General features: G+C 39.2%; 1 protein-coding gene across 1 annotated transcript in view; it reads right to left on the minus strand.

Annotated features, from left to right (window-relative positions):
• Nucleotides 1–20,904, minus strand: part of PLXDC2 (plexin domain containing 2) — a 355,810-nt gene extending 334,906 nt beyond the window's left edge. Inside the window, exon 1 of the mRNA XM_016124268.2 lies at nucleotides 20,766–20,904. Within this exon, the coding sequence (XP_015979754.1) occupies nucleotides 20,766–20,877 (112 nt within the window). The 5' untranslated portion in view covers nucleotides 20,878–20,904. The remainder of the gene's footprint in view (nucleotides 1–20,765) is intronic.
• Nucleotides 20,905–21,112: the final 208 nt, after the last annotated feature.

Below are 21,112 nucleotides of genomic sequence, written 5' to 3' on the forward strand. Positions count from 1 at the left end.
TCCATCTAATCAAAAATGTCTGAATGCACTTTTTCTTTTGAATTGTGATGGGTAAGGGAGACAGATCAGTGCCTATTCTACACGGCTGAGGAAAATTATTTGCTTCATGAGAATTCTAGGCAGGTTTCTAGAATTAAATTGGTGGCAGTAATCGTGTTGTTATTAGTGTAATTGCTTTCTGACATCTGTTTCCCTGTCACAATCAGTTCTTTGATAATACCAACAACACAAATAGTATATATCTAATCAGTAATGTCTAATGTTTCACCAAAATAAAAATGAAATTATATATCTGTTCTCACCAAATTCTTTTCTACCACGCAATATTATATAAATATATAAATAAATATATGTAAATGTATATACGGTATATTATACAGCAATCAGGATAGGCCAGCTCATGCCCTCCTCTCATACTAATTTATTTGCAATAATTTTTTTGATGCCATATAAATGAGAAGGTCCTTTAGGAGACAGTGAGGAATAAAATGAATATATTGTCGCTCAAGCCATAATGAAGTGCAATTTGTTAATAAATTGTGTTTCCACTTACATTTTTATTATCAGGTCTAACTACTGTGCTAGGGCACTGTGTCTTGCAACTGTGAACCTTGTTAAGTTATAATGCGACACTTAATTTAATAATCGTGTTATGGAAAGGGCATTCTAGGTCTAATTCTGCCACTACAACCAATATTGTGATCTCTGAAAGTCATACGAACTTCCTGCCTTTGTTTTGAATTATTCCTCTATGTTAGGAATCATTGCAGCAAACAAACAAACAAAAACCCACTCCTACTGCCTAACCTACAAACTCTATGAAATTTTTTTGAAGAAGATTTAAATGGCTATTTCAAGTAAATGAAAGCAGATGAAATCTGGCTCACCCTTTGTTATCATAAAATGCTAATACATATTTAACTTGAGTCTGGAAAGTAAATGGATGTTGTGTCCAAAGCGTACGTTCGGAAGAGCACACTAATACGCATGAATATTTGTTGAATATCTATAATTTCTATCATTAGCGATCCTTCTCTATGTCCCAGATGGGATTCTCAGGATTCTGCACATTTTACATTCTAATCCTCACACATACCTTGTGCAGTGAGCACTATCATTGCAACTTTACAGATGAGAATACCAAAAAACTGAGGGTGAAACACCTTTCCCCAAATCGCAGAGTTAGTAGTTCACAGGGCTGGGAATCAAATCCAGGCTGGATCTTCAAGGCCAATGTGAGCTGAGTCGAAACCTTGTCTCTAAGCTAAAGGTAGCAGAGCAGTGAGCCTTAATTATGAGACGCTGGAGCTTAAATTTGCAACATCGAGAGTCATCGAAATTCACTCATGATCTCCACCACCCAGTCTGCACTTGCCACCACTTTTCTAATCAACCAATAGATCGTAAACATCAACAACTATATCATATTTACGTACCCTGGTATCCCAATTATAAAATGACCATGAACATAAATTCCAGTTAAGTATAATTTAAACGGAGCTGTCTGAACAGGCTACAATTACACTTGAATTCCAAAACAGAACTGTGACAATGATAATGAAAGTGTCATCAGAGTTAAACACAACATATATAAAGCTAAATCATGTAATTAACACTTAAAATACATCCTAGATTAATGGAAGGTTTTTATATTTTCTACAGCCATCTATCTGCCTTTTGCTATCTATCCTAGATATGAAGAGTCACTGACGCAAAGTACTAAATTTATAAAGTAAAAATTGCCCATGAAAAATACTTTATACCAATTGATTTTTAATGAATACTAACCCAGAGACAATTGATATCCTTAAAAAAAAAAATAATTTCACTGGTGCATAAGTAAACTATTGGAAAAAGCTCCTTGGAGACAAAAAACATCCATGTTCCCGAACAGAAGATTTTAAACCAAATGGTATAAGCTATTTGTTTTATAATACTTATATAATATAAATTAGATTAAGTTAACTTAAGCATGTATGACATCAAGAAAATTCGGATTTCTTGACTATAATCAAGAACACACGTATATACAAATAATTGGAAACGGTTAGAGAGAAAGTTCACTACAAAATTTTCTGTGGTGTAACAGAAAGAAGATCCAATTTGAATTCTGTAGTCATGGTGAAGTTCATTACCTGTTCTCACTATTTATGTCATCTTAGACAACTCTCTTCAGCTCCTAGAGTTTCCTTTCCTTATTGGTAAAAGTCAATGTTCATAGTAGCATCATTCGCAATAGCCAAAATGTGAAAGCAACTCAGGTGTCCATCGATGAATGAATGATAAGCAAAATGTGGCATATACATGCAATGGAACATGATTCAGCCTTTAAAAGGAAATTCTGATATATGCCACAATATGAATGAACCTTGAGGAGATTATGCCAAGTGAAATAAGCCAGTCAGAAAAAGACAAAAACAAATGCTGGATGATTCCACTTATATGAGGTACTTAGTGCACTCATAAATCGTAGAGACGGAAAGTAGAATGATGGTTGCCAGGGACTGAGGGAGGTGGGAAATGGGAAGTTATTGTTTAACGAGTAAAGAATTTCCATTTAACAAAATGAAAAAAGTTATGGAGCTGGATGGTGGTCACGATTGCACAGTGTGAAGGCATTTAATGACAATGAACTATACACTTAAAAATGGTTGAGATAATATATCTTATGCTATGCATATTTCACCACAATTAAAAAATGGGGAAAATCAATAGATTGCTATGAAGTTTAAATAAGACGCTACATGGTAAAATGCTTTGTGGAGTTTAAAGTGTCATGTAAGTGTGGCGTGGCCCCTTCGTTTCGCCTACCCATCTCCTCTTCTCTCTGTAAATGGAGCTGACCCGTAATCCCACCCTGGTTCCATCTGCACATTTGCGAATAAGAGACATCGTTTCTGTAACAAATAGTGGTGGAGAACCATCCTGTGGTATGCCAAGCCCTGGGCCAAGCCACTGGCTAAGGGTCCAGTAATGAGGAGTAGACCAAGACGCTGCCATCTAATGGCAACGGAGGGAATAACATGTCGAAAAAATAGTGAATGAAAGGTAACTGCAGAGAGGGGCTCCTGTCTATTGGGTAGTCAGCAAGACCATTATGAAAAGATGATGTTTCCACTGAGACCTGAGTAACAAGAAGGAAACAGGAGTTGGAAGCATATCTTGTGTGAGAGGAAGTGAACAATAAATACTTGCGGTTTGCGATGAGATCAAACAGGTAGGCAGGGGTCTCCGGGCCACAGAAAAAGGGCTGGACTGCACACTTACTTTCCTGGAAAGTGACTAGAAGCCTTTAAACAAGGGAGTGCCATGATTTCATTTATACGATACAAAGATAACATTTAACGGAACACGGTGCCATCATCTTCAGGTGGACAAAGAAGTTCTTCGAGAGGGTTTTCGAACTCCAGACTAGTAGTGTATCAGGCTGAGCCCCTCTGGAGAGGCTGAGGCCTGAAGATGACACCCATTGTCTGCCCTGCCATGTGGACCAGCCAGGCAGAAGCACAGACAGCTACAGAAATGACCGATGGGGAGAGAGCGGAAGCCTATCCCTGAGGCCCAGCCACGCAGCTCTTGGGCTCTGTGAGGTTTCTCCCTAAGTTCCCAGCTTTGTTTGAGCTAATTAAAGTTGGATTCCTCTCATGTGCTGACAAAAGCGTCCTAATTTTAGTAAATTAGATGCCATTGTTATTACAGTTGTAGGTTATATCAAACACTAGTGGTCTGCATGCACTATTCCTTTAAATCTTCCAGCAACCCTTTGGTGCACTATTGAAAGCAACTAAGAACAACAATGAAGCAAGCGCTCAAAAGACAACACAGAGAAGTGGGGTGGGGTGGGGGCTGGGTTCAAACCCACGGCGTCTGACCCTCCAAGTGTTTGCTCCAACCAGTACCACTCACTGCTGCCAGCTGTGACAGACCCGGCACAAGTGGGGTGGGGCCCGGGCAGAACAGGACCTAGCGGCAGCCAAAGCAAAACTCAGCCCTGTAGTTCACTCTCATCCCCCAAACGCCCCTGTTAAAAAAGGAAAGAACACAAAGTCCTCTGTCCTCTAGATCAAAAAGAAAAAAAAAAAAAAAAAGAAAAAAGTAAATTAGTGCACAAGTATCAACTCAATGCTCCTGTCCCTCCCTGCAAACGGTGTGCAATCACCCAAGAGACGAGACTTACTAATGGCAGCAATTAGAAAATAAAACGTACCACTGATCATCAGATTAACAGGTGCATGCAGAACATGCTGGAACTCAGAAAGAGTCAAAGAAGTGTGAGAAGACCTCACAGAAGGTTTCCTGGTAATAAGGAAGCTACAAAGTGAATTGTTTTTTTTTATCAGTCCAATATTTCACTCTTTGCTCTATAGGATTAAATAATTCACTTGAGTTTGCCTGAGCTTACACTGTTTAAAATCGTCTCAAAATCTCCATTAAGCTAGGGAGACTAACCAATTTGTCATTTTTATTGGGATACAAAAATACTTGATTACAAATTTCAAATGTATTTATCATTACATGCTGAAAAACACTACAGGGTTAAAGATGATAAATAATATGTAAAATATCAAATCCTGTGTTTTCATTTTATACATAGGTAAAGCACTTATTTATATATTAGACATCTAACTATTTAGAGCCCGGAAGTTTTACTAAGAGAAGCTACACAAATTCACTAAATTATAACTATTATCTTTCTTCTTGTTTCGCCAAAATTCATATAATTGAAAGACTGGTCTTATGATAGTGACTTTTTACTAATATCTCATCAGGTTAAATATTAAGTGTTTTAAGCGAATAAGAAATAAACTAAATTAAAAAACAAGGAGAGGCCTGTGTTTCTGATTTACGAGAAGGCAGATGACAGAGCAATTTACACAGACTACAGTGATAAATGACCTAACGAATGCAGTTACGAGCTGAACGATCACTGTGGATGGATGCCCATTTATAGTCTATATTAGCATCTCTGTGTGTCTTATGAAAAAAATTCATTAATTTTGCATTTTGTCGTTTTGGTCTTTGCAGTACATTACAAAGTTAAAATAGGAGAGATTTTGCGGAAACACAAACTAAGTAACTTACCTTATCGCACATCCATAAATATGTACATCGATCATCAGAACCTGATCTATACCATGTCCTTTTTTATCTTTTACTTCTTCCCCACTCATTCTTTATTGCCCTGTCCTCTACTTGCACACACACACACACACAGAGGGCATGGGGCAATGTTCAAATTACTTAGAGAAACAAATTTATAATCTATCCTGAGAAATGACTTACAGATTTATTGGTTGTAACTTTTGTTCTCATTTTTAATTTTGAACTTGCATAAAGTTGATATCTTAATTTTTTTAAAAACTTCAAGCTGGTCAGGAATGTCATGCTGGGTAGCATGTTATAGATGGTAACGATCAGTCCTTTTAAAGTCTTTTAACGATTTTATAAGACATGTTGATAAAAACTCCAACTCACCTTGAAAGCAATATTAGGAGAAAATAAAGACCTCTTTTATAAAAATCTACTATTTCTTAGCGAGAACAGAATTCTAAAGTTTTTATGAAAAAGTATTTGCTCCCTACTTCCTTGATTAAATACAAATAAAGGTTAGAAAACTCACAGTGCACAAATATTTACTTAGCACCTACTCTGTGCCAGGCCTTGTTTTAATCATTATAAAACTTCATCTTGAAAACAGCCATAAAAATTAATTGCAGCGAGGAGAAACAACCCTCCTTCCTCTCTTATTTTAATTTCTTATCTCCCTATTGTTAAAAATACAATGATGCCATTTCTCCCTTTTCCTTCAGGGTGTGAAGTTGGCTTAAAATTAAAAAATGCCTGAAACTAAGCAAATTGTTTTAAATACTCTCTTTTCTAATGTGGCTATTACTTCTTTATTGTGTTACAAACATTTTGTAGCCCAAACTTAACTGATAAAGTAAATTAAATATTCACTTTTCCTGCTGTTACTTCTTAAGAAGAAATTCTCTTTCCAACAAACTTTATTTTATTTGAGAGCTTTCATGGATTTAACGACTTAGGTTACATAAATGTGATTTTGTCTAAGCCTTAATTAAATTTTTATTAGATGTCACAGCAATTTTTTTAGATGTGATATAATACAGGGCTTCTTGAGTCAAGTTGCATGTTGGGAGAGCTGTGATCATCTTCCCAGAGACAAGTCTAACATAGTTTATTGTATTTATATTATAGTTTCAGTCTCAATCTGCCTATCTACCTACTGGCTGCTTCCCTCGGACCTGTCGGCAGGCTCAAATCCCCACTCTTGCAAAACCCTCTCTTGGCCCTCTGTTCCCTTCTGGCTACTCCTCTCCATTATCTCTTTCCCAGCCATGTTTTTTAAGACTATTCTTTCATTCATACTTCCTCCTCTCAGCTTCCTCACTCATCTTATTGAAATGTGGCACCAGCCAGCCCCAATTTCTGTCTTCAGAACACTCTTACTAAATTCCCAGATGGCCCTTGTCAAATCTCACGATCTGCTCTTCCTCCTACAGAACTGCCTCATTTTCCACGTTGTTCCTCCTTGTTCTTCCTCCCGTGTCCTCCTCCCTTCACCCTCCCCAGACCTCTTCTCTAGTGCTCTGACCTTGACCCTCTCTGCTCTTCTCTATTTTTCATGCTTCTTAGCTGGTTTCTATCATTTATACGCTGATGACTGCACATGTCAGTCCCATCCAAGACCACCTGGTGGCGCTGCAATCTCCACTGGGACGTTGCATAAGCATCTCGATACGCAACATGTGTAAAGTTTTCTATTCCCTGAAGTACCTGAGAACTTGGGAACTTAGACTTTCTCCCCTTATTGGAAGCTTTTATCACTTTTCACCCTTATTAACCTGGTTGTTCCTAAATCTGCTCTATATCCAGGTCTGCCTCTTCCTATCTGCTCTCCATACCAATACTAGAGGGACCTTTCTAAGCGACCTATCTAGGTGTCATTCAGCTGACAAATATCTGTCATTGGCCAGCGACCACCTTCAGAGAGTTCAAAATCTGTCTATGGTAGGTGAGACCTTTCTCAGTCTCGGGAACAAAGAGTTGTCCCATGACTCTCAAATAACACCATGAATGCACCCACGTCCACTACTCGTATACGAGGCTGGCCTTGACAAAACTAGCAAAGGCCTCCGTCCAGTTCTGGAAAAAAATGCTAAATATGAAATGCTCAAAACTCTGGATTTTTAAAGACTTATTTATTTCTTATTTTGACATTTCTTGTCTTCCATTCACTGATAAAATCTTAAAACCGCTAGCTGTGTTGCTCTTACATGTACATTGCTTACCTTTTCAGTAAGTTCATTAAGATACAGGTAGAGTTTTGATCACTTTATAAATAGAACATCATCATTCTAGAACGTTAACTGACCACTCAAGGGAATTGTGTAATCTCTTAAGTCAGTTTATTTATCCCTAGAAGCAAGTATATTAATGAGGTCAAAGTACTATTTTCTTGCTTCAAAATAGATAACACAGCAGAATTTTGTTTCGTGTCTGCAGCTTAGGCAGAGAAAAGAAAACTTTCTGGGAGCTTCATCTGACTTTACACAATATGGGTTTGTTAAAAATAAATTCTTTCCATGTTCTTTTAATGCGTGTTTTATTAGAATAATGTTTCCTCAAATCCGAATCTTGCCCCAGGCTGTCGCTGAGTGAGGGGGAGGATTCTGGAAAAGAGCAACGCTTAGCATTCCACGGCCCAGTCATGCAAGTCGAAGCCCGCTGGAGGTTCAGCCTGCGTGCCATTTAGTGTTCACGTGACCATCGAAAAGCGTCGGCTGGCCTTAACGCTTCCTAGACCTACAACGGTACCACTGCTCGTGAGGACTAAACCGAAGATGATGTGGTTTTATCTCTGGCAGTTTAAAACATGGATACCTCAATAATGGACATTTAAAATCATTCATGAAAGTTTCCTCAGACTGCTCACCATTCTGCAGAAAGCTCCTCGCCCTGCTCGGCCCTGCTCTGCTCTCGTCTACATTCCTCCCTCACTTACTGGTTCCGAACTTCTTAATACTTTTGTGGCAACCCGACCGAACCTTCCCAGAACAGAAAATTTTCACAGTGGTTATTATTATTGGGCAAATATGTCATTTTATTCCTGTATGGAGGTTTTGAGGGGTTAATGTTTCCATGCGAGGGTATCCAAGTCATAAATGGCAGAGCCAAGGTTTGGACCCAAGCCTACCTGGCACCGGAGCATCCCGTAAAACCACAAGACGATCGAATGCTGCCTCGCGAGAGCCTGGCCCCCGGCCCCACCTCGCTCTGCTGCCCCCGCAAGCACTGGTGTGTCTCCGCATCGTGTCCACGCTTGCCCTCCTTCTCCCTCCAGACTCACGCTGCGTCCCTGGCCCATGTCCCCTGCAGATCACATTCCTTAAGCACAGGAACCGTGCTTTATTTTTATCTAAAACGTTGACTTCTGAAGTTAAATTGACAATAAAAACATCTTCCAACTAAACTTATCCTGTTGGAGGAACAGCTGAACTAATATGAAAATCAGGCGAACTGAACTTTATAAAGGGATTTCAAATCACATCATGAAAATGTCATATATTTTAAGCACACATCACATATAAATGTGTCACATATGGTAATCCCCAACTCACGAAGGATATGCAGTAGAACGGCTAGGTTTCTAGTTAACCTACAAGAGCTCATTTTACTTCTAATAAAGGCAATGATTTAGGCCATTTTTAAAAAATTCTTAATTACTTATTGAATAGATGGATGGAGGAATGAGTCAGAGTCTTTATTAGTTGTAAAACAGATCTTCGTGGGCCATTATTCCATAAGGAATTCAACAATGTTCAAACTGAAAACCTACTATGTGCTGAGTGCTGTCTAAAGTGTAGTTTTACTATTTTTGTTTTAAAGTTTTAATGATCTGGAAGATCCCAATAAAAAGTATTAAGTAAATAAAATGCTTAAGCACTGGAGATGGATCAACTTTTGTCTGCTGAACAGGTTTTTTTTTTTTGGTTTTTTTTTTGCCTCTTAATTCTGGGTGCAGATTAATGGACTAATAAAAGCTATGATGCATCATCTGTTAAAAAGTTAGGGCTTTCTCCTTTCTATTGTCTGGAAAGTTTATCTATACGCATAAGAAAAATAAAATTATAGAAGATGTGGGGCAAATGAAAGGAAGACACCAAATTAAACAAAAAGAAAGATTAAAAAACAAGACCCAGGAAAGAAAATTTAATAAGAAGGGGACAAAAATTACTTGAAAAAGCCAATCGGGTAAGAACTTATTACAGTCACAACTTTTGACTCATCTGATGACTATCACCTGCTGTTGGAAATTTAAATTATGTCAATGGTCACTAAAATGACACTCTACCAATGAACTTATGCAGGAAATTTTATTTAACATTTACTGAGTGCCTTCTATATACCAAGCACTATTAAAAGTGCCAAGAAACAAACCAAAAAAAAAAAAAAAAAAAGGGAAACAAACATGGATCCAACTCTCACAGTGCTTAAAATGTCATGGGGAAAATAGTCGTCAACCAAATAATTAGTCAAATAGCAATATCACCAAAAACTTCTATGTATTTTCCAAGACTCTTGCAGGAGCAAGTAACAAATCTCAGCTTAAAACCGGAATTTTCTGGTTTACATTATTGAGAAGTCTAAGACTGCCCATAGATGGCTTCAGACTCGTGTCTCCTGAATGCAGCAACTCCTAGAAGAACTATAAATATACATAAAGATGCTTCTTCTTTGACAATATGCATGTGACATTGAGGGAAGGACTAACTGGCCTGAGGTCCAAGATGAGGGGTTATTGTGAGTGGCCACCTTTCGGACACATGCTGCACTGTCTGGAGAAGCAGGAGGCTGTGATAAAAGGCCCGGGAGAACACCACAGAGTGGGAGAGAGGACATTCCATAATGACGACGAAAGTGCTAATACCAGAGGAAGGCCATCAGTTACTGGGCGCATAAAAACATGAGAGGTTCACACCACAACATTAGTATGGAATTAGGAAGAACTTCGGAGAATGATTCAAGGAAAACAATAGATAGAAAGACAAGGGTGAGAAAAATTTGCCTGGAGAATGAATACATGGGGATGCTGACCAAAACTTCAGCAACTGGACCACATTTTAAGACCTTGAAAAAGAGTTAACCACATCACTGAGCGCAGTATGGAGAGATCTTTCAGACTCTTGTTGGAAAAAAAAAAAAAAGTTTAAAAGGCTGCCCGATGATTTGTATCTGGGAATTTTTTAAATATCTAACCTCAGGGAATATTTCCCAGTTTGTATCTTTAGCTTCGAGATACCCAGAAAGTGGTTTAGACAAATTTCATGGTTCTAGCTCTGAATCTTAATTCATTGTTTATCCATATGTCTTTTTAAAGTATGGAATTCTTTCCAGAGAAGCAAGCAATTTTAATTGGTTATTAAACCAATGTTTAATTAACTATGGAATCCCCCCCAGATATTAACCAATTTTAACATTTTATCAGACAGTTCAAGTTGTTGCATTATAAATCATTAAAGTATCCCTTTTTCTGTTCTTTCTAGCTTTGCAAATGACTTGATTATTCCTAAACCATCATTTGTAAACAAATTCTTCACAAATGCATGTGACAGATTCCCTAACTCTGAAGTCACCCGACTGTTTATATATTTTTGTCATTGATATTTAAATCTGAGCCATCATGTCAAAGACATTATGATTTTGAAATTTTGCCCTAGGGAAGTATGTACAAAGTTCAAACAAAACTCTCCCTGCATGACAAATCTGTAAAAATAAAGTACCATCATAGGAGTAGACCGCTAATGAGACTGCTTCACTCAACAAATTTTCAAAGAGGGTTTCCTATACTTGGAGCTAGTGATGTAATGACGATCAGTCACACAGGGCCCTAAACTTGGACAGCTGATGACTAATTACAAGTGCAGGCGTGACTAATGGCACTACCGATGATAAGTGATACGATAAGGATATGTAGAGGCGCTTTGGCGAGGAACTCTTCTCAGACTTGGCGCTGGCAGAAAACGCTCAGAAATGATTTCATATGCCAAAAATGGAGTTGGAGCTGAGACCTGAAGATCAAGTAGCCAAAAGGAGGAGGACAGGGTGATCCAAGAAGTGTGAATGACCAGTGCAGTTTCAGGGAGGAGACAGGGTGGACATGGGGGAGAGGAGGAGGGAGGGAGGGAAGAATCTGAGCCCGGGGAGGTAAGCCAGCAGCAGCAGGAAAACAGGAAGGCATTTTCAGGAGTGATCACACGGCCAGATTTGCCTTTTAAAAAGAACTTTCAGGCTGGGGGATGAAGAATGGATTCCAGCAGGACAGTTTTGGAGGCCAGGTGAGAAGTTACTGGAATGAACTAGGCAGGATAGGGTGGTGGCCCACCTGAGCCAGGGTAAGGGAAGTGACAACGGTGAAGAAAAGCTGTCTGAAGGCAGACATCGGTTCTTGGTTTTAGGGAAACCAGCTTCTTATTGGCTGTGCCTAGTTGACACATGTCTGTAAAAACAGCTTGACCAAACAGAGATTGCACAAATCTGGCTTCCTGCAAAAAAAACTGTTTTTGCAATGTCCAGACGAGACGATCATCTGCAAAACTGACTTTGAATCATGCTTGTTTTTTAAAAATATCTGAAATGAACAACAGATGTTAAAAAGATAATGAAGGCTAAATAACAAAGAAATAAAACAAGCTGCCCAGCTTGTCCTTTTACTCCTGATTTAAAAATATCCAGTGCAGTCTGCATGAGTTCAGAGCAACAGCCAGCCATAATCTGTGCTGAGATGGAGGTGAAGTTAGGATTTTCAAATCAGGTAAATTATAAACCACTAACTTATAAATGCCTGGAGTCTAAGTCAAGTCATAAACCTATTTAAATGGTAGCAATTTGCAGTGTACTCTCTTTAATGCACAACTCCCATGGAATCGATGTTAACTAGCCAAACATTAAGGAGGACCCGGAACCCAGGGGATTGTGCCATTCTCACCAGGCTACTTCCCACGAAGCAGCAAGCTCAAAGTCTTGCTTCGAACCGCTATGCTGGTGAAGGGACACTGTAAAAACGCTGTCGTTTCCACGTGGGATTCGCCTGGGACGCACGCCTCATTCGCAGTAACCCCTAAGGGGTTAGATATGACCATTCTTTCCCTTAGTCAAGTTGTTCATTTTAACTAACCAATGACTCCCCTTGTATTTCCTAAGAAATAATTAGGCGTGTGGTTAATTATGATGCGGTCAGTAAAAGAGCAATAGCCCTTGGTCTAAGGACATTATTTAAACGAAAAAAGGTAACTGCCAAACAGCCACAGCTAACACTCTGTTAGTAAGCATCGTGGCACCTGTTCTGGCTATAAGACACTGTCGGAAAGAAATATCACCGTTACCAAGTGGTTTGGAAACGGAAATCTTTACCAAATGACTTTGAGACTCAATGTGACTTCAATCAAAAGTCCCGAAAAGTTTATTCTAAAGTAGATGTGGAAAAGCAAAGAGCTTTCTAGAACAGCCAGGACAATTCTGAAGATCAAGAGCGAGGAGGATGGGTTGATATAAAGACTTATTATAAAGCGAAAGTAATTTAAGACTGTGTGATATTCGTACTGGGATGATTATCAGATGCCCCTTTTATATCTGAAGTACTTAATCCTGGAAGATCTAGCAGGGCTTATCCCAGGAGTTATGTTTTAGAGCGGAACATTCGTAAGCCCCATAACTCATGAATTCTACCTCTAAAAAGAAGTTGAAAACTTCCTGCATACGAACAAGAAGAGACATCTGCGAGGATACACATGGTACCGGCATTCATAACAGCACTGAGTTTTCATTGACAGAAGGTTGGATGAATCAATGGTGGGATAAATTCATTGTTGGGAAAGTAGGACTAACACAAGTAAGTACATGTGATATATGTGTACACACAGCAAGTGATGTGAATTTTTACACAATTCAGAGTCAACCAAAATTGTTCCATAACACATTCTTCGGTATTTTGCAAGTCTTGCCATATTACCAAGTGCTACCATAATATCTTGATACAGGAAATATTTTTATACATATTTCATGGAAAACAAAAGGCTTTAATATATTCAGGTGATCTGAATAAAATAAACATTTTAAAAATATGTAAAATTTTCAAATCTAAATTATAAATTCCAACAGTTATATACTTACATTATGTAGGATATAAAATAGCCAACGATCTTACATAGGTATATGAAAATAAAACGTCAAGCAATATCTTTGTAACATAGCAAGAATGCTTTCAAACTAAGATGTGAAAAGGCATTTTTAATCTTACAAGTCAATTTTATTTTTATAGGGTATCCAGAATTTTCAGATAGGTGTTAAAATACTCTAAATTTTTGTTGTGTAACTAAGACTCAAATGACCCTTTCTATTCCCACTGCAAACAAGAACAAATCAAGAACAAAAATACAAATACACAGCCAGCGATATGTCTTTTGGTTCAATTTTTGTTTCCTAGAATACAGCAAATTGAAAATAACTGCAATTAAAATTCCAAAAATAGATCCAAAATATCAAGCAAATTAATGATATGAGAGTAATAACAAGTTGATTCTCTAAAAAGAAATGGCTAAATTACAAAAAAAAATACTCAAAGGTGTATATTCCCTATACACCTTTGTAAATACTGAAGAGTCAGAATTAAAGTGGCTAATATCAGGTGATATAATTCTTGACAGCCAAAAGAAATCAGATATAACATGGGACTTGCTCCCAGCTATGCCTGCGGTAAGGTCGGTAGGCTCATTTGACCAAACAAAAGAAAAAAAATATACCAGTTAAATAATCAGTGTCATTGAGTCAGTGGTAATCAGCGGTAATTACTGTCTGTTTGTTTCTTGGAGAGAATTAAACATACATATATATACATATATATATATATATAGAGAGAGAGAGAGAGAGAGATATTTCTATATATTTATATATTTTTATATATTTAGATATTTATATATATTTACACACACACACACACACACACACACACACACACACACACGAGCTATACCGGAAATGCACCAAGATTATTCCACATCTTGAAAGTCACTATTTGTGAATTTCATGTTCTAAAACGATAAATTCTGCCTATCTTACTCCCCCCTTTAGGGTTTAAGAAAATAAATATTTTATTGGATGTTGAGATTATGGTTTCAGAGAGAAAAAGTTGAGAGCTACTACCACACACAGAAAATTCTACTACCCCCCCATCATTGCATGTTAAATATTTCATATTGCAATATCCACAATTATGGAATTTTTAATAATATTCCATATTATCCTGATCTAAATAAACCAAGGTGTACTTATCAAGCATCATGCTTCGAGAAAACATAGCGGCTTTATTTAGACTTCTCCTATTATGGAGCACTCCAAGGAATACGTGGAAAATTCACTTCTAAATTTTCTAATTCTTATAAAGTTTATCTACAGGGAAAATTCTTCATATTATCTCTATATTTTCAAAGCCTCAATGAGCTAAGCACCTTATCCACAGGATAAGACCTTGAGCGATATGGATTCTGGAGAAACTTTCCAATTAATGAGTAAAAAATAACAGGTGAGGAAGAGGGAGGAACTATTTAATAAGATTCCAGAAAAGTCAAATGGAAGTCATTCTGCACTCTTGCCTTTATGACCCTCTCTTGACAAAATCACCGGCCACTCTCTACGATAACGCCTGAAGCAGAAACAGTGAGGTCGGCTGACTTTAATTGGCAAGGAGGAAAAGAAAGAGCTGCTAGAGCTTAGCTCTGTTTGGATGGCCTCTGGAGGAAGGGATTAAAAGTCTGGATTTCAAGGGAGGTCACACAGTTTCTGACCCCTTGTTCAGATCTCCCATCTTTAATAGGCTATACTAATTCCAGACAGGCCCCCGGCGAGACCTCGAATTCTATTTAAATACCCCAATCTGCAGCATCATTCCATATCTCGCCACCTTTTGAATTAAAGAGGGCAAAATAAAAACAAACCAAAGAACAAACATGAAATGGGTTCCAAGTCTGGTTGCAACATAATGTAGAACATTTTATACTCTGTCCTTTCCTCGTATATTATTTTGTTAATATGGCCCGCCAATACATGACTCAATGAATAGTGGGAGAAACAAATTATCTTAATAAAAGCATCACTGCTTAGTCTGTCATTCTGCAGTAACTTCCTCAATTGAACAGAATCATTGTCTGGGGGACAGTGAGGGAAGACATCCTGTGTAAACCTTAGAAAGGGAAAAAAAAAAAGCCCTCTCACAGTGGAGTATTGGAAAGAGATAATTAAAGCTTTGAGAAAATGTGCTCAGAATAAAGGCAAAGGACTAAAATTAGTCAGATTAAAAGAAAACTGAAAGGCAACTTAGCAACATATGACTTTGTGTACTATGGCCACCGCTTTCTATTTACTTATTTCCCATCCCTAAATACATCTTACTTTACTTTCCATCTCTTCTCTTACATAAACCATAAGATTTTAAGTGAGGAAAGCTGGGCAAACATAAATGATGGCAGGAAAGACAAAATGAAGACCCAGGCAAGCTAGTGTACAAAATGCAGGTTTACACACTCGTTGGAGGAAGGCCAGGATAGTAATTGTGCTCTGAACTTTCCAGAAACCAAATTTTAAAAGGTAATTCATGTGTTCACTATTCAGAATGTCCAGAGGCACAGAAGAATACAAACAAATCAGTTCAGAAGGGGGACGACTGAATTTGTTATTCCTGTTATTAAGACACAAAATCAGTCTCTCTTTCTCTACCCCCCCCCCCCGCACCCCCTGCACACCCCCACCCCCTCCCCACCAACTCAGGGAAAAGACACTGCTAGTTTTATGAGATTGTTTTTAAAGCCTCCTTCGGTGTTCGTTAATGGCATGAGGCCTAAGCACAGTTCAGTTCAAAAGTAATTTCACAAAGAACCAAAACTATTGGATAGTGTAGCCACAAAAAAAAAAAAAAAAAAAAAAAAAAAAAAAAAACCCAGAACACCACCACTTTAATATGTGTGCATATATATATTTATTTTCATATGCACACATACACTGTACTTTAAGGTATTTGATTATGAACATGAGTGAAAATTTGGTCAGAAACCAGAAGTACAGTAGAACGGTGGAACGAACTTTTTGAAAGTTCTCTCTTATTAATAGGAGGTTTAAAGTAACTATCATCCACCAGATGCATTATGACAGTTACGCAGACCTCCGGGTCCTATTCTCTCATTTTAAACTATCAAACTGTGAAGCCTGTCTGTGTGTTCATTTCCGTCTTATAGATGGAAAAAGTCATAAATAGAGTGAGAAGTAGAAAAAAGTCTCCCAAGGTGACATTCAAGTCAACAGTCCAGCTTGAACTATAATTCCACTCGGTCAGCCAGTTCAATAACCATTTATTGCACCGCTATGTGGGAGATGCTGCAGGGGGTTCAGAAATGAATGACACAGACTCTGACCACAAGAACGTGTGTGGTCTCAGAGAACACACGAAAGAGATGCAGAAATGGAAAGGAAAAAATACTCCTACAACACCAAGCAGAGTTCCAACAAGGGCCTTAAACGAGGCACAGAGTTCTCTGAGGGGTCTAAGACATCACCGCCTTTGGTGAAGGGTGTCGCCTGGGGTGTCGCCTGGGATGCGCCTGTAAGAAAAGGTAGAAGGTGGATGGAGGGAGATGGATTAGGGAAGGAAGAGCAGGAAGAATTTCAAAGAATAACACATGGTAGAAACTCAAGGAGCATCAAAGAGCCACATTTGGTTAGTATTTAAAAACACACAGAGGAGAGAGAGGAGGGGAAGTAGGTTGAGACCACGGGGTCTTGAAGGTCATGGTGAAGAGAATGTATTTAATGTGGTAGGGAAAGGGCTCAAGACTTTAGATCTCATGATGACAGCTGTTGATCAATTCATTCATCTTTATAAATACACTGTGTCTACCATAGGAGATATCTTTTAGAAAGCAAAAACCTGAGGCAAAACTAACAAAAAGTATCCACATTATTTATATCTCTGCAATGAAAGTATAATTCCTACAGAGGAGACATCTGTTTAGAAAGCAACAGATTTCTATTAGCTTATTATCTTTACTCAAGCACATTCTCCTTGATAAGAACCTGTTTTTAAAGATCAGACTTCACAAAGGCACAGACTGTCCTAATTATAATAAGTCCAACTCTCCATGTACACATCCATGAACTCAAAACCGTATCTCTGACATAAATGTCCTAGATCACATTGATGTCTCAGTCCAAACTTACCCTCAGGTTTCAACTTCTACCTATTCTCTAAAAGAAAAAGATTCGCTTTTTGCATTTTTAAAATTTCCATATGCAGTCACAAGTAATAACTGTCATTTGTCCAATTATCTGACCCAAGTCTTTGACTCTAGGTATACACGCGGACAGTTAGAAAATTTATACTAGTGACAGTATGTCTCAACAACGACACTCTCCTAACAAACTCCACAAATTAGTAATAATTCAGACTAAGTTTTTTAGCTCCAATGAAAGAGGAAAATAGTAGAAAAATATCCAACAGGAAAAACAACAAAAATAAACATTGTTAAAACGAAACTAATTGTCTCTAGATCACAGTAATATTAGAAAGTTTAAAAAGTGAAAATCCCCTCGGGCCTTAAACCAGTTTTGTTCTCTATATAGTGGTAATGAATTTCCTTGTTGCATTAAGTCAAATATAAGATGAATAAACAGGCCAAAATCTAACTATGTGTTTTAGGTCTTTTTTCCTCATTTAAATTTTAGAATTTTTTTTCAAGACATTAATACATCTTTCACCTTTGACACTGTTTTTCCATCAGTTTAGGATATAAAAATGAATGTATAATACAGAGGTGATTTGAGATTTATAAAATTTAGAATCACTCTAAGCTTATTTTTTTCTCTAAATATTGGTGTTGAGATATACTATATGAACAAATACTTCTCAGATATGCATAGAGTACATTCGATCCTAAAATGAAATTTATTATATAATAATGAACTTTTAATAAGAGGTATTTTAAAGCTATATTCTTGGGAATTCCACAGTCATTTTTAATAATCTCTAACCATGATGCAAAAGAAGGCATATGATATTTTCCACTGTACTTATTATATCATGACAATGTATTCAAAGTGTAGGTCTTTTTACATGTAGGAGGCTGAATATTTAGTTAATTTCAGTGAAAACCCCCCAAAAATCTCATTATAGTAAATTGCCACTCATTTAGAAAAGCTTAAATACCAAAAAACAGTGCAAATAGGAAAAACAAAATATCGAGCGAGGCTCATTAATTTGAGAGATTTGGGCAAGAATGAGAATAGAAGAAATTAGCAGTTTCTCTGCCCTCTGGTGGCAATAAAATCAACTGCAGCATGGCTAAAGTAATGCATAATAAAATGTCCCTGTTATGAAATCAGATTTTCCTCCGTGCCAAAATGTCTGTAATAAAAACCCTGATTGCTACATGCCCCAAATTTCAAGACTTTTGGACTTTTTAAAATTTATGGTGTTGAACTTTTAGCTAGACTATATTACAAAGGTAGTTATTTTTTTTCTTCCATTGCAGTGCTATATTTTATGTGGTCAGTAGGCTAACCATTTAATTCCAAGGTTATTTTATAAAACTCCAGGTAGAAAGATATCTAGAAAAGAAGTTACTTCAGTTTGTAATAAATCTCCAAAAATATTGTCAAGAAATTTAAAACTATTCCTTTTTCACTCAATCCCACAAATGTATAGGTAACTAGAGTAATTTTCCACCAGAAATGTTGGATTTGTATATAATACCTCACATTTATGTTGAACAATTTAGATATTTTATATTTCCCAAAGGAAAGCCTTTTAATTATCCAGCCAATTTTAGAATGCAGTGAATGTGACCCTCAGTTTGAGAACTTGGAATAGTAAATTATTGTATATATTTTCTCAGTAATATATTAGCAATAAAAAAATGCACATTCAGAAAAAGTAAACATTTGCCGACTTTTTCACTTTTTACTGTAAATGCATTATTTACTTCCAGTGCCAAAGAAGTTTTCAAATAAACAACTTGGGGTGCATGTTGGCACACACCACTCTAACCTCCTTTGGGAGGAACTAAATTGCTTACATGCTTAAAGGAATTTATGTATCCCATGAACGCACCCATGAAAATTACTGTCATGCCTTTTTAAATAAATGTGTTGCTTCCCGAAGAAGTAAGTCTTTTTTTTTTCTTTAACCAATGAAACATATCAGAAATAAACAAAAGGTATGATCTTACTGATATAAATAATACTTGGTCAAGAAAGACTGAAGTCCATGTATGCAAAACAATTACATGTGACAAAGACAAACCAACATCTAGGAAATTCGTGTTTTATTCACAGCTTTCAAAGTGTTGTCATCATGTTGCCCCCATGTCCCCCACCCCCTGCCCCAATCTGTGCTTTCTCTAAGAATTTACACCAGGGACAGACAGTGTTTTGGCTGTCTTCCAGGTCTCAGCTTGGTGAAATTTCATTCAGGGACCTCCTTCAAGATCCACCTCACCCGGAATCCCCAGGTGCCCTCCCTAGCCTTCCATCTGCCGCTCTCACGTGTGACATTTGGGCACGCACGCATGCTTTCAGAGGAATCACTTTTTCCCACCCCCTCAGAATTAAAAGAAAACCTTATTTGCCTAACCCGAAAGTTTCTGTTTCTTTTCCTTTTCCCTCCAAGCGTTTGTTTGTTTTGCTCATTTCACTTCCTCTCGAAATCCGAGTTCACAAATTTCACACATGGTCTCTCTCAATCTCTCTCTGCCTGTTTCTTCACTTTCTTCCTGAGGGGCAGAAATGGGGAGCAGGCACCGGCTGGCAGTGGGCAGGGTCCCGGGGAGGCGGCTGGACCTCCGGCTCAGCAGCGCCTCGCCAGGAGGAGCCAACCAGCGGCGAGCAGAGGGCAGCTAGGCAGGCCCCGCGCTCACCCAGGGGCGCGGCTCCCAGCTGGACGCGCACCTGGCTGGAGCGGCCGCCGCAGCAGGAGGCGCAGCCAGAGCCCCTGGGAAGATGTGCAGGCCGGGGCTCCGCACGGGGGCAAAGCAGGGCACTCGGGGGTCGGGGGAACCCCGGCATGTTCAGGCCTGTTTGCAAAGCCGACCAGGGGAGGACAATGGGGCCAGGTGTTGTCTCCAGAGGCGCGCCGCCCCACCTCTGCCGCCACCTACGCTCCAGTGCTCCCCGCCCCACACCCAGCACCCACTCAGCCCCAGCCAGCTAACGTGGGGATCGCCTTGGGGAGAGAGGCGCGGACACTGGGAATATTCCCCAGCCCAGGAAACCTGTGTAATCCCCGGGTGACATCACGCCCCTCATCCACAGCCCCCATCCCGCACTCGCTTAGTTCAATCCGGCAGCAAGGAAGGAGGAGGAGCCAGAGATGAGACAGCCCAGGAATGCCAGCTCCTGCCAGCTCCTCCGTGAGGTCTCCACAGGAGGCAGCTCGCTCTGACACCAGAGCCTCTCTGGGCGACTCGGAGGGGCCAGTACCACCCCCTGGCGCTCAGGTGAAGCAAGCCCAAGTCCTCAAGACAAACCCCAGTCCCATCTTCACTAGCCGACCCTCTTCTTCCCATTTGGGAAGCCGAAGTTTACCCGAAAAACAATTACGATAACTTTCCCAAGGGCAGATAGATGGGGTGGGGGTGGACAGAGACTGGGGCTGCCAGAGAGGACTTCAGCCGCGCACAAAATCAGCAAGCGAAAGTGCTTCTTACCATTGATTTGCTTTCCAGGCTCCCCTCCGGCGAACTGAAACCGGTCCATTAAAAAGTGGCAAAGTAACACAACTCCTGCAGCGGCCAGGTCGGCCCTCGGGAACCTCGCCATGCCGCCGCCGTATCCACCCTCCTCCTCCTCCCGCCAGTCCTGCCCTGGCCCTGGCGCCCTGTGCTCCCAGTGGGGACGGGGACAGCGGCCGCGAACGCTGCGGACAGGTCCCGGCTGGACCAGGAGGCCTCCGAAAATTTCGCTGGGATTTCACACCGGGAGCCAGAAAGAGGAAGAAGGGGGCGCGAGGGGGAGCGCGGTCCTCTCCCAACCTCCGGGTCCCTTCGCAACTTGC

This window comes from Rousettus aegyptiacus, unplaced genomic scaffold, assembly GCF_014176215.1.
Source record: "Rousettus aegyptiacus isolate mRouAeg1 unplaced genomic scaffold, mRouAeg1.p scaffold_m13_p_10, whole genome shotgun sequence".
NCBI classification, from domain to species: domain Eukaryota; kingdom Metazoa; phylum Chordata; class Mammalia; order Chiroptera; family Pteropodidae; genus Rousettus; species Rousettus aegyptiacus.